Here is a 26,853-nt window from a genome sequence, read left to right as displayed (position 1 = left end):
AAATGTTAATCAAAAGCATCTCTAATTTATTGATTTTATAAAAAAAAAAAATTATTTTAGTGTATGTATTTATCTTACATAAATGTAGCTTTGTTCCAAATTAGTGTAACTAACTACTGCTCAAAAGTGCAGCTTGACTGTAGCAGAACTACTTTAAAATTATGATTAGCTTGTGTTCCCAACACTGGCACAAAGTAACAAAATGTAAACCTAGTCTCTAATAAGGGAGAAAGTGGACACATAAGGAAGGAAGAGAGGACCAAAGGGATCAGATGTGAGAAGAAAGCTGCAAGGCAGATGAAAAGAGAGAGAAATGAAAATCTCAAAGGCAAAACTCCTTTGTTGAAGACTCCTCTGCCCCAAGGCCTCAGGAGATGATCAGAAATTTCTCTATGTTCCCCAAAGCTTCTGTCTGCAGGGTCTGAGAGATTAAAACAAAAATCTCACAATAAACAGCATTTTACATCATTCATTCAATGCTTTTTGGATTGCAACAGTCAGAGGACTTGGACTGCAAGACTATCTGCACATCAGCAAAGTATGCATAATTAACATTGCTTTGCATAATTAACTCCCGTGCTACCAGGTAATTAATAGGCAGTATTAAGGCCACAGAGTCTGAAGCTTCCTGTGGTGATAACAGGAGCCCAGAGCTGTGACTAGATAACTTTCCATAGCGAGATTTGTGAGACAAAGAACTGAAGGTCATGGAAAATGGCAACAGTCGCCATTTCTGCACTGCTTGAATAAATATTATTTCACAAAATGCCTTTTCTTCATTCTCAGATACAAAAAGAGAACCAAGCTGTGGAAAATACAGCAAACTCTAATTGTGGTACTTTGGTGGTGGAAAAAAAAATTCTGGGTGGGAGGGAAAACTTATTTTATATATTTTTTTCATTTTTCTTTTTTTTCCTTTCCTCTCGCAAATATATATTCGATCTCTCTTTTCCTGTTTATGCATCCCGGTATGCATCAAGAACCGCGGTACCACCGGTTCTTGACGAAACGTGGTACTGTGACATTTTCATTTTTCCAGAGATGGAAAAGTTACGCCCCTCACCATATGGTGATGACGTGTGTGCCGGCACGACAAGACAAAAACAAAAAAAACCATTACAAACGAAGCATTTTTTGCATCCAGAGGGGACATAATTATGGATTATAATGACTTATACTGTCTTATTACACGTTCCATTGCGTATCGTGCTGCGAAAACCTAAAACCATGTCTGCATTGTGAGCGGACAAACAACTAGCTCTACACAGCTCAAGGCGAAAGTAAAATCACTTAATTTGGCATTCTCAAAGTAGATGCATTTAGGAATCTTTAAGATTACTTACAAAAGAACAGCAACTCATTTTATGGACAACCGTTTCGTGAACCTAGGAGAGAAGGTCATTCTGATTGCTACGACAATCTGGTGCTTCTGAATCAACTACTGTAATGTTATTAGTGCTGTTATTCATTTATTAATTTTCTATTGAATGTTCAAATGCAGAGTTTTGTGACGCGTGTGTGTTTGAGACAGAGAGAGAGAGAGAGAGAGAGAGACAGGGTTGCACAGTGGAGACAGTGGAGTGTCTTAACCGTGTGTGGCTTTTCTACTGCAAACACATAGGAGCTTCATCACTGTCCGTCACGCGACTCTGTTCGCCTTTTGGGCTTGAACTGATGGTAAAACTAAGGACATTATTAACAGTCTTTACATTTATTTTGAAAGATGAATATCACGATAATGGAAAGTGGCGTTACATTTCCAGCAAGTGCTTGTGGCCGTTCGGCCAAACACAATGCTCTGGGTCAGTTGGCCAATCAGAGCAGACTGCGCTTGTCGGAAGGAGGGACTTTGTAGAAAACGAGGCTTTAGAGAGATGCGGGGCACAGAGGACCTACAATAAATGTACAGTATTTGAAAAAGAATGTTTTTTGAACATTAAAGGTGTAATAGGAGATGTTGGAAAATGCGAACATTAGCCTGACAGCACTGAAAGCGAACGTCCCACCCTCTCTGCAAATGGCGTCCAAAGCCACGCTCCCTGAACGCATTTATGCTCACAGACCAGAATACCAGAGACAACATTACTACAATAGGCTACATCAGTGGTTCCCAATTCAGGTCCATGTTCCTAAGTGAAGTAAACCCCTGCTCAGGGAGTAGGGAGCAATGAACACAGTGTAGGGACCATATCGATTGTAACACAGTTCATTCACATAGCTCGAGTTGGTCATCTTAATCGGGTGTGATAAGCGAGACATGCAAAATATGTGGGCGAAAACTGGAATTGGGAACCGCTGGGCTACAAAATGTGTCATTAACCAGCAAGAAAACTTTAAAAGTACTACAATACCAGGAAGGAAGTCCGGGTTGTTGATGTTTGTTTGCCATTCTAGCTCTATCGGCACGATGTGCGAATAACGTATTCGGTCTGCGCGAACGGTACACAGAAGTACGCAGATACACATGTTGACAGGCAGGTAGGAAAGCCATTTAAAACACTCAGACGGAGCGTTTAGATTGAACGTACATTTCTTGATCCTACATCTTCCACAGATCATATAAATACAGTTAAATAAATTTAAACCACTTAACTTAATGATTGCTATCAGGATGTGAAGAGACTTTCAACCAGTATAACAAAAAATGTTTCTGAAGACACCTTTAAAGCATGTCAACATATTCTGTTACACAAAATAATGATCTTTAAAAAAAGCATCATATGACCCCTTTAATAAAATATAAAATTTGGGCTTTTGACATCACAGTCTTATATTAAGCAACGTTAAAATACAAATTTTCTATGAAACACTACATTGTGGACATACAGAGCTGTATAAACCACCACAAGCTGTAAAAGCTTAGGAAAATCTCAAAAGGCGAACCAAGCTGTAAAGTAAATAGGATCAACAATCAAATCAAACTCAACTGGTTTTGCCAGGAAACGAAAATATCTTTGTGAGAGAATGCAAAGTTTCTTGAGGGAATATTAAACTCTTATTTTTTCCCCTCATTTTTAATTTTTTTAATTGTTAATTGTGTAAACTTCAACTTTATCTTCATTAACTGAAACCTGAAAAAAAAAAAAAATGAAATACACCTAGAAATGCTGTGTGTAAATGCCAATAACTTCTAATACTAAAATGACCAAAGCTGAAAAAAAACCCTGATAAAAATAAAAAAAATACAAAAAAAATAGAAAGCAATTATATAGTTTGTATAGTAAACTTTGCCAAAAATCTAACTGTGACATTCATATTTATTCTATACATCAGTAAAACACCATTTTCCTATAATCAAAGCCTGACTGAATAGAAATCAGCTTGCTGCAATGGATACAAACAATCCTTTCAAAAGCTTCCTTGCCTCAAACACACAGTATGGAGTTCACAGAATGACCTTACTATTGTGATACACAGTAGAAAAGAAAACTGCTCAATATGCATCAGCTCAGGACTCACAGATCCACCATATCTCAAAAAGACAAGCAGGGTCCAGTCCAAAAAACAAAGCATCATCTGTTTCTAATGGCAAAATAACCTCAGCAATGAACTGCTCTGACACGCTGAGAACATTGAGCTCAGTGTGGGGAATGACCCCCCGCTGTGATCGTGCCAGGGTCTCAGACAGCAGAGGAAAAAAGGCTGAAAGCGACACGTGTATGTACACATGCACACGCAACCACTGCAGATAAATGGATTTCATGCAGACTGTTATACACAAGCCGAGGCACCTCCTCCTAAACCTAATCAGAGGTAACCCAGACTCTCACTCTCATAAACAACATGCATACCAAACAAAACCCCTGTGAGTGGGCCCCGTTTGCTAAATTACAATTAATTGAGCACAATAGGCTGAGTCTGGCTCCAAATGTGACCTCACTAACTGGGCAGAGAACAGAACACAATTAAGTTCTGCAGAGCTCACTAGCACTAAAAAAAAAAACAGTGAAAGACCATTTACTAATTAGACTGTTTTTAACAGATTTAAATAGTGTCTAACTTAGAATAAAAGCACAAAGTGCAGCATCAGTGTTCTTACAGTAAAGCAGCAAGCCATGTGCGTTACAGCGTTTTTAACAGCGACATTGGCTGAGGTTACTGTGGTACAAAATCACTGATGCACATCCTGGAACTTTTCAAATAATGTTAATTTTAATATGATATCTAATCTGAAATAACAGTAATATGACACCAATATACTAGTATAATAACAATAATAAAATAACAACAACAACAACATTTCTAGAAACTATTAAAATGGTTAAACAAATAATAAACACTAATGATAACTAAAAAAATTTTTATTAATACATTATTTTATTTGAACATGACAACCAAGAATCATTATAATGACAACAATAATACTTTTTGTTTTTGTGGTTATTATTGTTATAATATATATATATATATATATATATATATATATATATATATATATATATATATATATATATATATATATATATATATATATATATATATATATATATATATATATATATATATATATATATATATATATATATATATATATATATATATATATATATATATATATATATATATATATATATATATATATTTTTTTTTTTTTTTTTTTTTTATAATTTTAATGGTTTTCAAATGAGGCACTTATATTTATTTAATAAAAATACTTTACAATTTTTAAACATAAAAATACTTTAAAATTTTTTAACATGATTCACCCTAAAATCTTTAGAACTATAATTATTATTATTATTTTTTTATGTACACTGTTAGGAGGATGATTCTGCAGAATTTCCTAAAGTAGTTCCAAAATGATTCATCAGAAGAATCCTGAGTATCACTATTGGAATGCTACATAAGTGCGGTAGAACCCAGTTCACACAATTCTCACGTCATTAAGCTTTGCACGCTGTTTTGAAAACAGCATTCTCACCTGCATCCTGAGAGTTCAGCACCTCCAGGGCATGCATCATGGCACTGGCAAATACATTGGCATCCTCTTTGCTGCCAAAGTTAAGGCCGTACACCTGCCGTGCATCTCGCCACTGGTGAAACGTTTGTGTGGCCTGGTTGTACTTCAGCCCCTTGGGAATGGCACAGTTTATTACCACCTGTTGACAGAATAGAACAGCATATATGCAAATCAATGCTTGAAAACCATATAATTTGAAATGCAAGCCTTAACTAAACTCAGAACAGCTCAGAAGGCTGTAAAGCACTACATGCTGTATCCTCACACAACATAAGTGTTGTAGTAGTCCATAAAACTCCACATGGTCTCGGGGGAACAATGTGACATTGCATACAAATTGCTGCAGCTTTCATGTGAAGTGTTAAAACAAATGTTTTTAAGCATTTTAAAACCTCATCTGTACTGAAGAAAATAAAACCCATGTTTAGTATGGGCAACATAATGTTTTTGCATATGCTTAGCTACTTTTTTCCCTCATGAGATCAAACTGATAAAACTTAAGGTTTCAAAAGTTTCAAGTAAAAAATTCTCACTAAACCACCTCTCTACACAAAGGACAAACATCTGCATTACTAAAAGAAGAACTTGCTCAAAGGTAACTGAGGCCATCCCAACACCAGGCAGGTGCTACAGCAATAATACTTCTCGGTTAATATGGTAATCGCATATGGGTTGGAGATACTTAAACATCAAACACTTGACTGGCTCCGTCAACAGGGTGAATCTTTCTCGAGCTTCTGTGGTAACTGGCTGTTTTCCCAGTCATTTCAGTTTCTCATCCTTTGACATCAACGTAATTACCATGAGAAGAGCAACTAATTAGCAAGCTTTATAAAAGGAACTGTGAACTGTAAGCCATCCTGTCACAACTCACAAGTGAAGAAAACTTCTCAGTTTTTTTTCAAACACATTAATGAAACTGAGCAGCAAGAATTAAGACTGGGGCATGGTCTTATATAAGCAACTTTTCTATTGTTTGAGCCCTGCTAGTAGGGCTGTGAATCTCTGGGTAGTGAATTATTCAATTCGATTTACAATTCATAGGTTTTTGATTCGATTCAAGAACAATTTTTGCAAAGTTACACAGCAGCCTTTATGGTTACAGAACCATAGGTTAGAGATTTATATATAAAAAACCTTTGTCCATTGTTCGATGCTAGATTAATGATGCTATGGCATAAAATAAAAAAATAAAAAAAAAAAAACTTTTAAAAGTATTATGCATAGGCTAACATTTTGTCAGACCAAGGGTGTATATATATATATATATATATATATATATATATATATATATATATATATATATATATATATATATATATATATATATATATATATATATATATATATATATATATATATATATATATATATATATATATATATATATATTTTTTTTTTTTTTTAAACAAAGAACTTTTCTTATCTTATTTTGAATTTGCTTTAAGAAATCAAATACACTGCTGGAAAATATTTAATCATTTGTATACATTTTTCCTAATGGCAATAGGGCTGGGCGACTTGGCAAAAAAAAAAAAATAATTTTGATATTTCAAGATTGTTTGACCAATTAACTAAATTAAGAAAGTAATTTATTGTGTATATATTTTGAAAGCACTTAATCGCTATAGAAATCGTGATTCATTTGATTCTTAGCATTTTAAATTGATTCCGGTCCTACATCGACAATTCACGATTTAAAAATCCATGTTTCAAGATCGATGCATCGAGAGAGATACTACTCCAACCATTTTCACAGAAAATATGAAAGCAAATCCTTACTAGCTCATCTTAATATAGTGTTGTTATTGTAAAAATGTTTCTAATAAATGACTAGGCTAATTACTGGCACATTTTCAAGTATATATATCTAAAGACATTGGTCAGCTATATATAGATGCCAAGGCTAAACATAAAAGGTGTGTTGACATTTTTGTGCAGCACTTTGGCGCTTTACTCATCTTGGTCACTAAACCATCATGAATGGCTCATCAACAGATGCCAACAAGTTTCCTGAAGTAATACTAATATTCTCCATCCTCTGATATCAGTGATAATTGTGCCATTCATGACTTAACGCAACTAGGACTAAAAAAAGGCCTAGCTACTCTTAGAAGCAGAAATAGGCTTTCCACAAAACACTGAATAACCATAAAAAAAAAGCAATGAGTCATGTACAGTGTCACCACCCCCTCAGCATTTCTGCCATTTGTGTAGCAGGGTGCAACAACCATGGTCAGTGCTGAATAAAGGTTACCTTTAAGTGCACATTATCTTGCACTTCACTAAAAATGTAGAGATGTCCTCACCTAAACAATGGAAGGGAAAAAGGTTTCTTTAACGGTTCATTTCTTCACAGGAAATGAACAAATGAAGAAAGAACCAGGACAGACACTAATTAAATACATATGCAATATACAGCCTGAAGTGAATTACGTGTCGTGAAATGGTCTAAATTTAGCACACAAAAGTGCATTTCTATGTTTCTGAACAGAAAAGCCAAAACTCTTTCCAGAAAGTTCTTAAACATGCCTTGTCTACCACTGTTTGAATAAACCGATAGCTCTGCTGAAAACTCACATCACTGATTGGCCTTTCTTGCTATGCCAAGCTGTTTAAGATGCAAAATCAGAGCAATGTTTAAGGAATAGTTCACCCAAAAATAAAAATTCTGAAAATGTACTCGGCCTCAGACCATCTAAGATGTAGATTTGGATCACTTGTTCATCAAAGGATCATCTGCAGTGAATGGGTACCGTCAGAGTGAGAGTCCTTGGTTGCAATATTAAAAACAGTATTATGGATAGAGGACTTGTATTTCAGCTAGAAGCAATGGCTTTCAGTTAAAAACATCTTATTGACTTATTTAATAAAACCATGCAGTTTTTTTCACTTGAAAAGATAATAACTGATGGACTGGACTACTTGTGGGTTATTGTGATGTTTTTATCAGCTGGAATCTCATTCTGATGGCACCCATTTACTGCAGAGGATCCACTGGTGAGCAAGAGATTTAATGTCAAATTCCTTCAAATCTGTTCTGAAGAAACAAATTCATCGCCTGAGGGAGAGTACATTTTCAGCAACATTTTATTTTTAGGTGAATTATTCCTTTATACACAGTAAACTCTATTCAAGGCAATCAACCTGAAAATTACTTCTAACCTACTACAAACTTGTTTTAAACTGAATTAATGACTAATGCGCTTAAGTGAAAGTTTTTTGTGAAAAATTGTCATAAAAAGAAACAGCTACAAGTGCTGGTCACTCTAAAAAAGAGATGCTTCAACTCCGTGACAATACAGATTTTCACGTACAATTAATATGTGCCGTTTAAAGACAAACACTAACACACAGCCTTCACTGAGTAACCTTCACAGAGAGATTGATTGGCTGCCTATTAACATAGATATAATGGTCTTGGTTATATCAGGATACAGCATACAAATAAGTTCTTGATGTCAGGAAATATAAAGCAGACTTTGCAAGGACATGGCAGCAGCAACTATACTGAGCTTGAAAATGAAAGCATAATCAAAATGATAAAATGGATCCAATTAATAGTTCCATAAGCAAGTATTGTTACTCATTTCAAATGCAAACATGTTTTTGATGCATAGAACCTTAACATGATCACTTTAAAAAGGAAATGTACTGTAAAATACAAGTTAAGCTCTATTGACCACATCTGTGGCATGCTCGTTTGTAAAAACAAATGAAAAAACAAGATCAACAGAAGTCTATATTTTCAATGGAACCACAAAGCTGCTGCTAAACAGCTGCTTTCACATTTAAATAACCCATTTTCGACTTTATTTTTTGTGTTTTGCATACATATAAACAGTTAATTCTGTATATTATGTCTTTACTGCAACTGATTGGAAATATAAAGCATGAGAATATGAGCTTTTCATTTCTTTTTCTTCATACCTAACTTGTACTAAATCAACCAAATCATCAAATTTAGTAGTTCACTGCATACAAAACATCCTTAATTGTACGCACTAAAATAAACGAGCAAATAAAACAGATTTTGATTCAAGGGTCATTTAAAAATAAACTGCAATATTGAACACATTAATATGCCTCTCATAAAAAAAAAAAAGTTGGGTAATACTTTAGAATAAGGTTCCATTACAGTAGTTAATGTATTAATTAACATGAACAATACATTACTGTATTATTTATAATACTTGTTAATGTTAATGTTAATGAAAATAGTTATTCATTTTTTAGTTAAATGCTAATTCACAGTGCATTAACTAATGTTAACAAACACAACTTTTGATTTGAATAATGCATTAGTAAATGTTGAAATTAACATCAACTAAGATTAATAAATGCAGTAGAAGCATTGTTCTTGCTTAGTTCATGTTAACTAAAGTAAAGTAGTTAACTAACATTAACTAATGAAACCTTATTCCAAAGTGTTACCAAAAGTTATTCTATTCATTCAACAAGACTGTATTCATAATGTGAACTTATAGATAATACATTTAATTACTTTGCCTAATTCATTGTTGGCATACATAGACTCATGGATGACAACAAAAATGCATCACAAGCAATATTCAACATTAAAAGGAGGTTCCTGTTTTTAAGTATAGGGGCATTTAATGAAGTCTCTCCCACCACATACGGGAACTCACAAAATACACATAAAACGATGAAAGGTTAAAAGGTTGCTGAAGCAGCACATACTTCTCATGTGTGCATGCCCATTTTGCAGAAACTATAGAGTAGATATTTTAGCAACCTCATAAGCTTTTAAATTACATCAATAAAAAGTAAGAAATACAGTCTTTTTTTTTTCTTCTTGCGGCAGAATTTATTTTTTGAAGTTTTATTTATGATATGTTAATAGCATTCAAATGCGACCAGGGTTACAATTAATCTCAGCAAATGGCACTTTAAGACAAATGGCTTCCTAACCACAAAATGTACTTGAACAGCACATAAATCATGAGATTTTTAAGAAATTTGCAACCATTTCCACTTAATGCAGTAGCTAGACAGTTCACACTTAATTCTGTATTATTAATATGGCATGAGAAAGATGCAGCAAGCGCATAAGTAGGGAGGAAAAGTGATTTGTGTATAGGGCTGGGCGATATATCTAGCAATATGATCACGCGCATCGAGTCAGTAAATCTGATTCCCTGATTAGCGGTAAATCGCCATCACCCGCTTTCAAATGGAGCAGCATTTAATAGACAGAGCTGTAGATCACTGACAAACTACACAATATCGTGTTCATTATTGAAGGCGATTCATCTGGGATAATGAACGTGATATTGCGTAGCTTGTCAGAGAACCAGATTTACTGACTAGATGCGCATGATCATATCACTAGATATATCGCCCAGCCCTATTTGGGTATTTGGTTAAGAACACAATTTCTCTTCTGAAATAAATGGGATTTTTAATGTTTTGATGACCTGTTTCCAGCACTAAATTTCAGTTTGACCCATAAATCAGGTGAAGAAATGGACTGGCTTCTTGAGCTATTAATAGCTAGAAAAATAAGAGGCATTTTCAGCAATTCAAATCACTTGCTAAGGTAAAGGTTACTCTGAGTAAAACAACATTCCCAAATCCTGAATAGAAGTTAAGTAGTTCAGTGCAGTCCATAAAGCTTTTATCTTAAAGGAATGGTTCGCAAAAAAATTAGAACCTCAACTTCAGTTCTTACACAAAGAACAATTTAAAAAATTAAAACAAAAAGCCTAAAGCATCATAAAAATCCTAAAAGCAATCCATAGGACTTGTGCACTATATTTCAGGTCTCCTGAAGTCATATGATGGCTTTGTCTGAGAAACAGACTGATTAATATAGGTCATGGATTGTATGGACCACTAACATTTAGAACACACGGAAAATAGCTGTCAGAACATTCTTTATCATTTCTCTATCAAGAAAGAAACTGCTCCAACTCATACTGCTCAAGAACAATTTGATGCGGAGGACACAGTGACTTTTTATTTTTGTGGGAATTATTCCTTGAAACCCCACAATGAACCACTAAAAGGAAAGATGAACGGAATTTTCCAAAATGTAGCCAAGCATAACATTCTTGTAATGACAAGAACAGGAGCATCTCTCCTGAGATGTTATTCTCTTTAAAGCATGCTGTGCTGATCTGTGAGCCACTCGAACCTCCCGTGTTCTGTGTCATGGGTCATCAAAGCACTGCAGTGAAACCAGAGCCCTCTCTGCAGGAGAGGCCAACAAGGCAAAGCAGACAGCCTCCTGGTTAAACCCACTGCCTTTCTGACACTGACTCCATTCTAGAAGACCTCGTGTCCAACAGCACCATTTATCTGTGACAATATTCACAATCAAATTACAGCATCACATACCTTACTGCAGATACAGTTAAAAGGTAAAATGAAGGCCCAATTAATTAGCTTTATTTTCAAAGCCATCCTAAATTAAAAATGTGAAAATCCACATTAATAGCAGTAAATATGCCACACTGACAGACTTCAAAAAGCCTAAAAGTGATTTAAAACATTGAAATAAATGAATTGGTTAACAAAATTTAGTATAAAGTTAATATTTATAGTAATACACTCTAAAAACAAATGTTTTGGTTTAAAACTGCAAGTTTGTATCAAACTTTTAGTAACAAAGTTAAACAATTTTTGATTGCTCAATTACTCAAATAAAGTTGTTCCAACTTATGAGCACAGTTGTTTGGTGGCTCTGGAAATAAAAAAGATTCTTATCTAAATTTTAAATAATTAGCTAGCACAGCTAATGCTAAAATATAAACTATTAAGCATGTGAATTTAATGAAGATATTACTTGTCAAGAGCATTGGCACAGTCATTACTCATAAGGTCATTTACTACAGTTACTACAATTTCTTTTTCTTTTAAATCAATTAATCCAGAAATTTGTTTAAATTACACATTATGTTAATGTAGTTTGCAATTTATGCTACTTTCTAAAGCAAATATTTAATTTGGAACCACGCATATAAGTTGTGGTAACAGGTAAACTGAATTTTTTTTTGGAGTGTAAAGCTGAGGGTAAATATTAACCTCTATTCCTGTAACAAGTATAGAAACTTTTCTTTGTCAATTCATCATGCTAATTAATGGTTTCCAACTCCCTGACACCAGAGCTCCCCTTTCTCTTACCTGGTGGTCCTGAATTTTTCGGCCCACTACTCTGAAGGCGTTGTTGCCAGTGTGGTGGTAGATGTGGACTCGACTAAAGCCTGTGGATCCACCAGCCGGAACCCACTTCTTATTGGCGTCGTCATATACCATGACGGCAGCCCGCGCCTGACAGATACTCTGCTCACTGAAAAGAAAGACAGACAAATATATGCATTAATGGATAAAAGAAAACTAATTTCACTCGATTCAATAAAAAAATCATTCATTAAAACTGAGAAAATTCAATAATATCATTAAAAAAGTTCTATTTCCTCCTCCAGTCTCTGGTCTAAAATGGCAATAAATATGGGAATCAGTGCATTAAATTCAATGAGAAGACATTTTATGTTAATAATTGCAGTAGTTAACTGTTCTTCCAATTACAGAAATAGAAGTAACCATTCGTCATATGATCCTTCATCGGCACTCAAGTACAGAATACCTTTATAGGTCACGCTTTCATTAAGTCGTCAGCCATTAAATGCAAACACTAGAAATAATTTTCCCTGTGTCTCTGCTCACTTTGCGCTATAGAGCAACTATAACACTAAATTATTTACAATGACTTCCAACCTCCCACTGCGTTAATAAAATAGGAAGAGAGACACTGAAAGGCACTAACATACACTTCCCTTATCATCACATGGAAGCAACACTTAACGCAGGTGGAAAAAGGAAAGAGCGAGGAAATGAGAAACAGTGGAAAAAGTGCTCTGACCTAGTGAAAACACATTTCTGGTTGTGCCCTTTTGGAAATCTCCCTCCTTTAGAAACCTTGACAATGTTTTAGCCATATTTCTTTCAATAAATCGGTTGTAGTTGTAATGAATCGGTGCCACTTTATTTCGCTAAAAAGAAAACAAGAAAGCTAGAATTTATGTCATAGTTCATGATTAGCTACGTTTCATTGGTTGCTTGGCTTCATGGCACCAAGTAGTTTCTAGTCTTCATGTTCGAAACACTGTATAAATAGTGCCAATTACATGATGTCCCTACTACTTGTTGATTTACACCAACACAAAACATTTCAAATTCTCACAGAAAATGATGTCACTTAATATTCACAGAAGACCACTGGAGAGATGGAAAGACTTTAGGATCAGATGCCACACATGTCTAACAGCATCGAGCTAATATGGTGAAATAAATAATCATGACCAAGCACTCAAGAATATACATTGACAGACTGTACAGAATTTTGTTTTGCTTTTCCCTGAAATCAATCTGAGGAGTCAGATGAGATCCTGGGATCATCCACCCAGCAGTTAAGGGCTAATCTAACAGGATTGTCCACCGAGACCAATCCCTGCACTTTAATTAAGGAACAAGCATGCAGAAGAGGGCTCTCCGGTGCTCTATGTCATATTAGATTGAAATTGATGGCAGACAGTCAGAGAGCTAAAGGCTTACACAGGACAACTGGCCAAGGCGAGAGAGCCATGACACATCCCCCCAAAAAACCCAACAAATCTATGACTCAAACAGAAAACTTTTGCATCCCCAAACGGTTCCTGGATAGAAACAAAAGGACTCACGAAACCCAATACCATTTAAATTTTTTATTTTTTTTATTTAAACTATTTAATATTTTCATTTAAAACAATTAATGAGCTAATCAAAACCAAATACACTCAAACAATTCACTCTCTCAGACTAAAGGCATTCTCTGATCAGATCATGATTTCACCCATAACTTGCTGCTTGTAAACTCAAACTGACACTTTAGCAGGCCTGGAGAACTGAAGATTTCAGTCTCACAATCGGACTACTGACAGTCCACCATTCATGTTTATATAGTTGTTCTGATTTGGAAATCTTAGTAACCTTCAAAAAACTATTTATCCCCCAAAATTCAAAGGACAGAGGGAGACCAGCACAAGGAGTTATGTGATCAAAGGAAAACTTCCCTTGATGGAATAATGCACATGCCCACATTATGACAGCTATGCAGTTGCATTTTCTTATACATTTTAGGATTAATAACCCATTTAGGGAATAAAAAAAAGCTCAGCAGGGCTGGAACTGGATGCAAATAAAAAAAGCAGCTTAACAAGCTAAACTACTGGTGCGTGTGTAATTATCTTTTTCAAACCTTACATTTGTCGACAAAGCTGACATGAACAATGGTAATAATTATATTAATATTAATTGGCAAACAATTGTCTGAACCTCTGTTGAACATCAAATGTTTGACATTTGGATCAAAGATGAACCGCAAAACTGTTTGGTTAATGCTTAAAGGAATTAATTTGACTGTAAACAAGCATTATGACAAAGTGAGATCAAAAACCCTATGATGTAAAAAAAAAAAAAAAAAAAAAAACTCCAAAAGCACAGCAGCAATGCAATCAGGAAACATTTTCATTCCCTCATCACTTTAACATCTCAATAGTTAAATAATACGACATCAGAGAGCTTCGTGCCGAGGCTGCAGTGACGCGAGAGCAAGCGCTGTCTGCAAAATGCTCTGGGGAAGAGCATGGTTTACCAAGATCTGATTACGCAACACAGCACCCACAACATCAGGAGGAATCATCATCAACCTTCTACACAGCTCAAAGTAACGTCCTCGATGACAGCTCCATTGTCTCTGGCCATGTAATGCACTCATTCACAAATAAACTACACAAGTTAAGATGAAGGGATGCTTATTGCAGCGTGTGGGATAATGGCTTTGCAGCTAAAAAAACAAGGACGCAGATTCTGCATACTGACAGTGATGCTGCCAAAATAAATTATGCAACATTGTGAATATCATCATTTTAATGCGCCTTTTATTCAGCCGTTACGTCACCAGACTAGTTTTACAAACCTACATTGTCTCAATTCAAACCATCTAATTAAACCAACTGTGACTCAAAAAAATGCTTGCATTATATTTATATGACTTATATTGTAAGTCACTTTAGATAAAAGCATCTGCTAAATGAATAAATGTATATGGTTCAAATTTTGTAAAAACTGGTTTTAAAATAAATTCATCCATTTAGGCAAATTCAAATAATGCAATAACATTCTATATAAATTCACAAGCAGCAGCAGGCTGTGTGTGAATTATACATGGATCTTGATATTTGTGATGATGCATGATGAATAGCCCTGAAGGTTTGATATGAATCAAGCACGTCACGAAGGCTAACTCTGACATGCTCACACTTTAACACTTAGTTTGTTTACACCGCTCAAATTGTCTAACACTATAACTCAACAAGCTGCCATCTCTAAGCCACATCACAAATCCACTGACACTAAGAAAAGGAATCAAACCTCCTTACAAGTCAAGTGGACTCATTGGCCTCAGGTCCAGAGATCTACAGCAATCCTGCTCAGAGAGCAGGGGATTTGAGGTGTTGTTGAGATCATGTATAAAGAATATATAAAAAAAGAATGAAATACAGACAAACAGTGAGACAAAGTTACCACTTTAATATCACAATATAACCAACAGAGAAAACCACAATGTGTTTCACATAATGAAGGAAAACTGATACAGATCTTGAAGGACAAAGCTTCATAGGACATGCTGTAAATCGTCAAGGTTGAATTGCTGGGAAATGTGCCCTTTAAACTTACATAGACAATGCTGCAAAAGAAACAGAAGCCCACAAACAAGCGATACAATTTAGTCTACTCTGAAACCATGTTTGCCAAGGTAGTGAAGAGCACAGTCATTTGGGTCAGCGAGTCAATTCAGTGAGAAACAAAGGTATTTTCATGGAGAAAATGTGGTGTTTCTAAGTGAGCCTATAGAAATTCAATGTCCCAGGCCCTGTGACAAAAGAATCCCATTAAATACCCTCTATGGTATAAACTACTCACTGGACCTGGGCAAGCAGTCAGATTCACAAACAAGGGACTCTTATGAAATGATTCCTTTTGGTGAATTAAAAAGGAGCACAAAATTTCTATAAATTCTCCAAAAAAAGTAATCCAAAAGTTCCTGGATGATCTATTACTCCTGCTGAGATTCTGGAGTGACCATTCAATTGACACTGGGCCATGAAGTTACAGGAGAGAAGCTGAGAATGACATTTACAGAAATAATGATGCTGGTAGTAGTGTTGGGCGATATGGTCATTTTTCAAATCGTCATATCGTCAGCCTGTAGGATCGACGATACACGATATTATCGTGCACGGGTGGAGCAAGAGAGAGACTCTTTGTCCTTTTCATATCATAACTATTTGGTGTTTTAAACCACGCAGGTGCGTGAGAGAGAGCCTATGGAATCTCCAATAATCAAAAAAATGTACTTTAAAAAATACTGATAAACTAACGTTAAATATAAAAATACTGTAATTAAAACGGCTAGTATAGTCGGACACAACTATAGACGGTTTCAACGGCATCAACATAAACAAACGTTAATGCGCGTGAGTGCTTTTGTGGACCTAACTTAACTTCCGGTAGACTCCAAATAGAATCAATAACAACAGCCAAGTCCCTCTAGAGTAGATATTTTTTTTATAACAAACAAAATGTGTTTTCTGCGTGGATCAGGCGGACTTAATGAAAATGCTAATTCATTATTTGCCAGCAGGAGATGTTTTAAAGCATAGACATAAAGCGCGAGAAATAGAGGTTTCCCCAGTAACAGCTGTAAACAAAGCAGAGCTGGTACGCTCACACGCTGCTTTATCACGCATATAACATGCACGTCTTCTTTCAGAAATACAGCGATATAAAAACACCCGTGCCTCGTTTTGATATGTAAACATAAATGTAAGGAATTATTATTATTAAACGTGCAGTACGTTACGTAACGTTACGTTACTCATGTTTATTAAAAGACGCCTTTTTGAAAATCGATCAGTTTTAAAATTGTTGCGAGTCTCCAAAAATAAATAAATGTATGGGAAACACATCCCGCAGCACAGCCATCGGAGCCCAACTTCAGTCTACTCATCACCTTGGCTTTAACTGCGTTTGTAGATGGCACCGCAGCCAGACCGATATACACAACACAGACCGGAAGTTAACTTATGTCCAGGCGCGTGCGCCCGATGAAACCGTCTATAATATAACGCGTCCTGTGACAAATTTGCCGCATCTGCGCACAGAAGTTATCAGTCTAAATGTTCTGCTAAATCAGTCAACGGTGAAAATCAACAGTGGATTTCATTTAAAGTCTAACAGTTTAACACTAATATTGGGCATAAACGAATACGTTAAATATAAAGTATTCAAAACAGGTAAGTTCATATATTATGAGTAAAGTTGAATTTACTCCGGACCACACACCACATGACGAGACCGACGCACCGCCACAGAAACAAGAATGAGATGCATTCTTACATAACTGTGACATTAAACTCCGTTAGTAAGGGCTCGTTTAAAATATTGCACATATATAATATAGGCCGTTCAGATTACTTGTTAAAGTGCAATGAAATGCCTTATATCTGCAGAGGATGTACGTCTGTTTGTGGATGGAGACTTTGTAAACGGCCAAAACTATGTACTTTGCATGCATCACAGTGCGGTGTGCATGGAGATAATAACGTCAAGGCGGCAGAGTGAACTTATCCGCAGTGGTTCTCACGTAGTCCTCCTACATCATCACCACATAGTGTGCGTTATAAATTAAGTGATCAGTCTTTAAGAGAAAGACTACATGAAAACCACAATGGAAGATAAGTTCGCCCTGCCGCCTTGTTATTATTTTGTCTTTACTTTATTTGTAATGCCAAAAAAAGAGTTCATCTCATGTATGAGAAGAGCGCGTTGCTGTGTACCAGCCATTAAATGTGTGGGACACAAAATCATTTTCTATCACTTTCATTTCATGGATTTAATGAGTTATCCGAATCAAAGCAGACACCTTCAGTGGGCTCTAATCCTCCTGCGAGCGGTGTGTGTGTGTGTGTGTGTGAAATGCGGTGCTAAAGTGAAATAGCTGGGCAGTTTGAGAGACAAATTATAATAAGCCGCCTAATAAATATAAAAATAGTAGTTATTATTATTATATTATTATTATCTAATATATTAATAGTAAAAAACTAGCCTAATATCGTCTTGATTATCGACAGAAAAATCAGCTTAAGTCGATTTCGCTGACTATATGCTGAATGTCAACGTGGCAGATATAGTACATCCAAAAAGACAATATTTGATTTCGAATCCGACTGAAATAAACCACAATCAAATCCGATGTAAACCGGAATGGAACCAAATCCAAAAAGAGTTTGGAAGTCAGAATTTTAATAAAACTGGGAAATCTGTATACAGTTGATACAGATCCAACTTTAAACTCTTGCCTTTGTTTGGGCCAATATAATTTCAAGAATACTATTAGTACAAGGCTTCCTTGTTTTTACCTGTACTTATTAAAGCTGAGATACGAGAAAGCACTACAAAAATGAAATTAATAATAATAGCAAAATTAACCAAATAATCAATGTCATAAAAACCCAATGTCTCCATTTGAGTGATTCTACGAATCCCTAAGAGGGCACAGACTCCTAAAATAACACTTCTTCCATGCTTTACCTACTCAACTAGCCACAGGTGCGTGAGAAAGAGCAGACAGGAGCTATTTTAAACCATACTCCTGTAACAGAGATGGCTCAGGCTGAGAGCTGACTGCTCACAGGGAGCTCGAGGGTCCACAGCATGGTGTAGGCGTTGCAGGGAGCTGGAAATAGGCTCTGACACCCACTGTGAGAAGCATACCGTCTCACAGCCACAAGGTGAAATCAGCGTACAGTGACAAATAACTCAAACCTTGATTACCGTCCACAAACTGAGATCATGATGAACCTGGCTAGAGGTGACCAAAACACATACATAAGGAATATGTATGGATGTGTAACAGTAACGTTATATTGACAGCAGTTTGTTCCTGAGGCTTTGTGTGTCATTAAATGTTAATCAAACAACAGAGTACAATCACTTTTGTAGCTTTAACACCGATTTATTAGATTTAAACAGTGAAGACTATGCAATGTTATTTTACATTCTGTACCTGAATAGGGTTACACTTACCTGAAAAATATAAAGCACTGCTTATTTCATTTGTATCTTTGGTCTGTATTATATTTTTCTATTTTTGTAATTTGGTTATTTTTTATACCGATTTACTCGCCTATAAAATCACCCCGATCACTGATTTTTTTTTTTTATTTATTTTTTTTTTCAAATAGAGCTATTCAAGACATCTGGTGATTTTTTTTCTTTTATAATCGCAATATATAAAATCGCAGAAAAAAAAAGAAAAAAAAAATATTCGCAATGTGAGATTTTTTCCAATATCGCGCAGTTCTAGATTAAACTGTCATTGTGTTCCATGGCGGAAAAAACATTAATGTGTAAAACAATTTTGTAAATTTTTAGTTTACAGCTGAACCAGATTCCTGTTATTAGAAGAATGAACAAACACTTTTGAATAGTAGTCAGGCAAACTGAAGAATTCGGAACATTACTCTTCCTGTATGACTATATAGGAGGCGTTTGGAAGGGGAGGATGTCGAAATCGCTGTATGAAGCAGCATGTCAACTGATTCAGCACTTGTATCGGTTTCCTGTGCATTTCATTTCCTCCATTTTGAGGAGGATATTTCATTATGTATTCCACAGAACTGTCCGTGATACAATCTTCATGCCAATTCAAACGATTTCAGACTCCATAGTGATCTCACACTAGTGTCGAGAGAAACATCCTAATAAGTCACACATTTTTTTCGCTCTCTTTTGGTCTTTTTTTAGACCGAGGAATTAAAGCCATCACCTTAGCAACACTGTGTACGTGGGTGGGTCTTATGTGTAGCTCCTACATAATTCTGGGAAAAAAAGATTCTGTATGAGAGCCATTCAGGCTCGTCTTTTGCTTTTTTGTTTTGCTGTATAACACGAGCTCTGAGCTCATGATCAGGCGCTAAATAGACAGTAAACTGGTCCATCACGAGACTATCCCAAAAATACTAAATGGATGTTAATTCTCTCAACCCGGTGTTCACTGTTCACCTTGGCATCTTTACTATGATCTTTTCCAGCTAATGACAGCAACTGCTTCCTTCCACAGTCGAGATGGAGAGTCCCTGAGCTGCCAACACCTCACCTCCTCCACAGAAACTGCAAAAACTGGCTTAAAAATACACTCCACTCACAAACCATGAGTCACGCAGAACACCCGTTTCGGTGGATGCCAGTGTAGATTCATTCATGCCATGCTTTGCAGGACAATGGGAGACATCAGGACTGTATAAACATCTCTGGTGACATCCTCTGCATGGGCAGCTATTTGGGAGAAGAGTCTGCTTTTAAGCCACTGGTAAGGGGACAAGAACACACTTAACCGGAAACCGATATGAGCAGAGTACTAATACCGTTTTAATTCACAGATTTGATAGACAAAATGAGCAATACGAAAGCTGAGGAATAAAAGTCAGCATAGAATGTGCCAAACATTTATTAAATATAGAAAAAAAGTATCAAGTAAACCAACTAAGACTCCATATTTTTTTCTAGACCAAGTATTTTTCATTTCTATTACATTTTTTACTCTCATCACATAATTTACCGTATTTTCTCTCGCGGCTGTAGATGGTAATGTTTTCTCTTGGTTCATTTCAAATTAATTTTGATAAATAAGTCGCACCTGAACAAACAAAACAATCTTAGCAAAATGGCAGCAGCTGCGTTTGTATGGAACAAGTCTGCGTTACCAGAATGACATAATTAAATAACTGTACACCATTTTGAATCGAGTTCTAATATTTTATTAGCTAAACAAATGCAAAGCTTCTACCAAGAAAAAAAAAAAAAGTTCACGCAAGAGTACAGCTCCGACTGCTGTTACCCGGATGAGCCCGAGTTATTAGATTTTACCCGTGTTATTTTCTTCCCCTCTAAGACACACTGAAAAAACCCACAACGCACTTTTTCTACAAATAAAAAAGGTAGACACAGACCTTGTCATTGTAGGAAATTAGTGTTTTGAATGTTTAAGTATAAATGTTTAAATATACCAATATCCACTGTAGCACAAATTTATGCCATTTTCCTTCAGGCGTCCTTGTCTGACTGGCCACTAAAAAACATCAGCAAAACAATGCTATCCTAAATACATTTTCACTTTGACAGCTGCCATCTGTCATCTTTATCGAAGCAGAGTGTCGGGTGTAATCCACACAGTTTGACATGTAGGACACTCAAGGTGTTCATGGTTGTATTGTCAGACGGATGGCTTTAACAAGTCTAAGAAATATTAGTTTCCTCTTTTTAATCATAAGGAACTTTTACTCTAACTAGGTTTTCCATCTACGATTTGAACTTAATTTACAATAAATACAGTGACCTTTAAGAGCATCATGGAAAGCACAAGTTCAACCACACAAAACCCCTATTTCATCAAATTACTCAATAGTTCAAGTTAAACCAAGCTTACATTGCCCTCTGAAACCATATGTGACCCTGGACCACAAGTCACAAGTTGCACAAGTATATTTTTGTAGGAATAACCAACAACACATCTTACAGGTCAAAATTATTGTTTTTTTCTTATGCCAAAAATTGGGATATTAAGTAAAGATCATGTTCCATTCATATTTCCTACCATAAATATATCAAAACAATTTTTGATTAGTAATACGCATTGCTAAGAACCTTATTTAAACAACTTTAAAATACTTTTTCTTCAATATTTCGATTTTTTGCACCCTCAGATTCAATATTTTCAAATAGATGCATCTCGGCCTAACAAACCATACATCAATGGAAAGCTTTAAGATTATGTATAAATCACAATAAAAATCTAAATAACTGACCCTCATGACTGGTTCTGTGGTCCAGGGTCACATGTTCCATATTTTCTAGATATGAATTTTTATGTAAAAATGCATTGCTACCCTATATAATGCTACTATATAATAATAGTAATATGTATTTAAATTAAAACGAATACATGTAACATTTTTGTTTGCATTTACAGTATGCTGCCAATGCAAAAATTCACATTCAATTTATTTAATATTTACATACTAATCTTTTTATGAGTTGGGAATGCTAGTTAATGTGTGTATATAAAGTTTACACATTCAAGAAATGTATTTAAATTAAAATGTTATAATAATAGTTATTATTATTATTATTATTATTATTATTATTATTATTATTATTATTATTTACTACTACATAAATATCTAAAAATACACTGTATACTATATATGCACATACACGTTTTTATTTGCATTTAATTTGGAGTGAATGTTTCCATAGCATTAAACAAAAATAAAAATCTTAATGAGCAGTCCTAACTCAAAAAACAGGTTCAGCATGACAGGTTTTACTCAGCACAGTACTGCAAAACATCAACATCAGCTAAACAAAGAATTTCAAAGAATCTTCTTGTTCCTGTGAAAACGGTCACCAACACCACACAACCAGAATGACCCAAGGCTCTCTGAAAACCAGGTTTGTACTGTGTTTATATACACAAGGCAATTCACTTTTAACAATAGCAGGTGAGTGTTGACAGTGACCTGTTTTGCCTCCACTGAGCTGCTATTCACACCCAAGGAACACAGTGACTTCTCACACTTTTGCATGCATGGAGGTCCCCCTGAAGAACTTCACAAGTGAAACTTGTTAGAATTGACAGCGAGTGGAAGCATGGTTTCTAAAAACACCCCATTCATCGCAGCTAAATGGGGAAACACCCTCCCTCCAAAGACTTTTAAGCACTTATTGGAAGTGAGAAACCCAATTTACATGGGTTGAGAACACTTATCAGTAAAACAAGGACAAAAATAAACTTTGCAATGGTCTGTAGGGCAATATTTGTGCGTTCAGATAAACTAGTCATCAACGTTTGATGAGTGAATTTGCAGTGCACAAATGTTGGTAGCCTGCCACCCGTTTTATAGACCAATTTGTGCATCTCCCATCCATTCCACAGGGAGCTATTAGAGCAAATGAAACTGATCTTACTGAAAACATTTTCCAGCACACTTCCTAAAGCAGCTCACATCTGCCATAATTACAATTGAGCACTGCTTTATTAATCCCAGACAGCAAACGAAACCAACGTGAACATAAAGATGTCTTTGAGCTACATCAAGGATGCAACAGTTGCTCGTATCAGGAAAACAGACCCACGAAGCCTGCGGTGTACGTACCGGTGGACTTCCATTTTTGAAGACATGCTGCATCTTTCATTCAGTATGAAGCCGGACACCTTGCATTGTGCTGCAGAGTGGAGCTGCATGGCTTCCTCCAGCTCCAACACTGCAGATTCGATCCCGATCACACTCACCTATTCATTGCGTTCCCCCTATTCTTAATGCATCGGTGATTCATTATTTAGAGACGGGCTCAAGTCAGCGGTGCTTCTCCATGCTGCTCGCGTACACAATCCCGCTTTTCACAGTGCTGGACGGTAACCTGGCAACAGGCATTTGAGCGCTCACAGTTGTTAAAGGAGATCACGTCTGAGAAGATGAAATTGCTACGCTGTGTTAATACTGCTCAACTGAGCAGGCTTTTCCCGCCCTGCCTCTCCCTCTTCCTCTCTCTCTCTCTTTCTCTCTGGTCTTTCCTACCCCCACCCCTCCTCTCTTTATTCTGTGCTGCTCCATTTCAATAGTGATTTATCTTTGCTGGCTAAGCTTTGTTTCGAAGCAGCCTGTGCATGCAGGCATCTGTGCAGAATGAGGTAAACATGTTTTAAATGCATGATATACAGAATGCAAAATGTAACGATTAAGAAGAAGTATTGAGGTAATCGAAAAGGAGAAAACTCTTATTTTTGGCCTTGTGTGACCTCTCAGGTCACAAACGTACTTTAAGTACTTACATAAAATGTGAGTGCTTAGACGGCAACAAACCGCAGTACTAAAGGGGGCGCTAGAGTTACAGTGTCGTTAAACCAGATGTGTTCAAATTAGTTATAATATTGACTTCTATTTGATCAGCTAATTACCTAGGGCTGGATAATATGACTGAGAAAAAAAAAAGAAAAAAAAAAGGGATAACTTGCCCAAAAACGAAAATTCTGTAATTACTTCCACATAGCATTCCAAACCCATAAGACCTTTGCTCAGTTTCGGAACACAAATTAAGATATGTTTGATGAAGTCCGTTATCTGACCCTCCATTGACTGCAAGGGTACTACCACAGTCAAGGCACTTAAAATTATGTTTATAAACCATATATAATCAATAAAGTTGCTTAAACAATTAGAAGAAGAAAAAAAAGAAACAGCACCATGCATGTATGTATAGTTTAATAGAAAGGACCGAAAATTAAATCACAAAAGTAGGCTACTTCATTTAAAAATATGAGAAACAGTGGGATGGGGAAAAACCACCATAAAGTATTGAGACATGTTTTTTTTTTTTTTTTAAGTTGAACTTACATAAATTTTACGTGGCTTTCTAAACATGCCGCTCTTGAGCGAGACGCGAGTGCAACGCTGATAGATGTCCCTTTAAAAAATGTGATAAATATGCATTCTGTGTGAATGGCTTGGTTGTAGTTTGATGTAAACAACATCTCCACGCTGATGCTCTCATTTTCCGCAATATATGGAATGAACAACGTAGCAGTGCCACATCTATTGGGTTCAACAGGATAGGCTGACACAAGCATTAAAATGCAATGCCACTTACATTGTAATCGCATTTCGTGCGCCACTGAAAAGGCTGCCTGATGTCTGACACAGACCTAAAATTTGAATGCAATGTTTTTGCATTCAAATGTGGATTTTTTTTTTTTTTTTTTTAATTCAACAAATATTCACATTTTTACAGCCCTAGTGTGCAGCGCATTAAGGAGGACAAAAAAAGACAAGGGGAGTAGCCTATTATGCCAGTGTTCAGACAAATAATGCTGACTCACAAGCCTGTAAGTATGTTTTCATATTTAAGGTATTCACCACTAACTATTCAAACGTGAGTTTTAAGCATTTTAACGCATGGTCCCTGAACAGTAAAATAAACCTGGGGGAACGTGTGACAGATGCACACTAGGATCATGTGGTTCAGTGCATGACACAGATCCTGTGGTTTGCGATTGTCTGGCCTGTCTCCACAGGAACAGATGGGTGTGAGTGACAGGTCAGGTGTGGAATAAGAGCCTTGTCATTTCTGAGGGTGTTACTGACTGAACAGACGCCTGATCATAATGCACGGGCACACTCCAAGCGTCCAGCCAGTAAACTCTGCAATTAATCACTCAGGAGTTGACGTGGCCTGCACCGGTCAAGGACCCACCCAAATCAACCATCACTGACAGGGACGAGCTGACTGCAAGAGTAATCGATACGGCTTTGGTGTTTCTCAGTAGGGCTGTCAAGATATCACACTTTTAGTAATCTATATTAAATGAAATACCACAGCCATATTACTAATATACAACATTAAAAATAAATCAATTAAAAACTATTGATTTAATCATATTATAAATAAAACATAAATTTCTTATTTTTTTTACTACTACTACTACTACTACTACTACTAAAGATTACAATTATTTTTAAGCAGTATTTTATTATTATTATTATTATGATTATAAAATGGTACATTATTATATTCTACAATATTTGCAGTGGTGTTGAAAAAATTATATGGTGTTTACCCTGTAAAGACTAAAATGCCTACCGCTCAACACCATTAAACCAATTGCTGAAAGCAGAAAATGTTCGCTCGCATTTTCCATGTCACTGATGGAACCTCACAACTATTTTCAAACCTCTAAATGTTACTGCACTTGAGCAAACGTGCAAATCAAGCACAGTCACAGCAAGCTCTCACGTTTAGAGCTCACCGCAATTACCCAGGAATCAATTAGCTACTACGGCTGAGAGAGCAGTGGGCCAACAAGCTACCGACTTTAACAGCAAAAGTAGGCCTTCGGAGTCTCACGTAGACTGCAGTCGGCAGTCCCAGACTTGTCAGGCACTGAGTGAGCCACCTGGAAGCACCAGGTCCCGTGAGTGGGCAGTGAAGTCGTTCAGGCTGAAAGTGAGAAACCTTGAGCCCGGCATCAGATGAACACATGGTGCATGGGAGGATACAAGCAACACCTCTGCTTATAAACCACATGTCCACAGGAGGCCTGGCACCACCTTTTCAAGCTTTATGCCTCTGCAGGCGGTGGCAAAACAGCCATAGAACCAGTCAGGGCTTGTCCCTTTCTGAAAAATACTATGACACTATATGAGTGTCCTTCTTTCTCCATAGAAAGTCAAAGTGCTTAATCAGATAAGTGTACAGAAGGTTTGCACTTTCTAAAACTTCTTTACTTAGATATGGACACTTAATGTTCAAAATAATGTGTTAGTTGTATCTTTAAGTGATGTTGTATTATTTGGGATGTAAATATATGTAAAGACAAGGACTAGATTTATTGACTCATATGACCATAAGATACTATGATACCATTACTGTGCCAGTAATTTTACTGGATTGAGTAAAATTATATTTTAATGTGTATATATATATATATATATATATATATATATATATATATATATTACACACACACACACACACACACACATACATACATATAACATATATACACACACACACTTTAGGGATGTTCATTTTGGTTATTTTTTCTAACCAACAACCAACGCTCATTAACCACTTATTAACCATTAACCGACAAGATTATTTTAATTTTTAATTTATTTTAATTGAATTTAATTAAATTAGAAAGTATCCGTGTCTGTGACCCATTAAAAATACTAACATTTGTTTCCTGGGGATCAATTTTACATGCGCAA

At 35.9% G+C, this 26,853-nt stretch overlaps 1 protein-coding gene across 7 annotated transcripts in view; it reads right to left on the bottom strand.

The window, feature by feature from the left end:
• Positions 1–26,853, bottom strand: part of LOC127984225 (protein enabled homolog) — an 88,895-nt gene that overhangs the window by 39,773 nt on the left and 22,269 nt on the right. For 3 of the 7 annotated variants that reach the window (XM_052586768.1, XM_052586773.1, XM_052586767.1), the window contains exons 2-3: positions 12,107–12,272; positions 4,922–5,099 (exon numbers count right to left, since the gene is read on the bottom strand). In XM_052586768.1, the coding sequence (XP_052442728.1) occupies positions 4,922–5,099; positions 12,107–12,272 (344 nt within the window). Of the gene's footprint in view, positions 1–4,921; positions 5,100–12,106; positions 12,273–23,378; positions 23,567–26,853 lie in introns of those variants that run through there. The other 4 variants (XM_052586766.1, XM_052586769.1, XM_052586771.1 and 1 more) reach the window with 4 other exon arrangements.

The sequence above is a fragment of the Carassius gibelio genome, chromosome B20 (genome assembly GCF_023724105.1).
Source record: "Carassius gibelio isolate Cgi1373 ecotype wild population from Czech Republic chromosome B20, carGib1.2-hapl.c, whole genome shotgun sequence".
Lineage (NCBI taxonomy): Eukaryota > Metazoa > Chordata > Actinopteri > Cypriniformes > Cyprinidae > Carassius > Carassius gibelio.
This window is presented reverse-complemented; position numbering and strand designations above follow the sequence as displayed.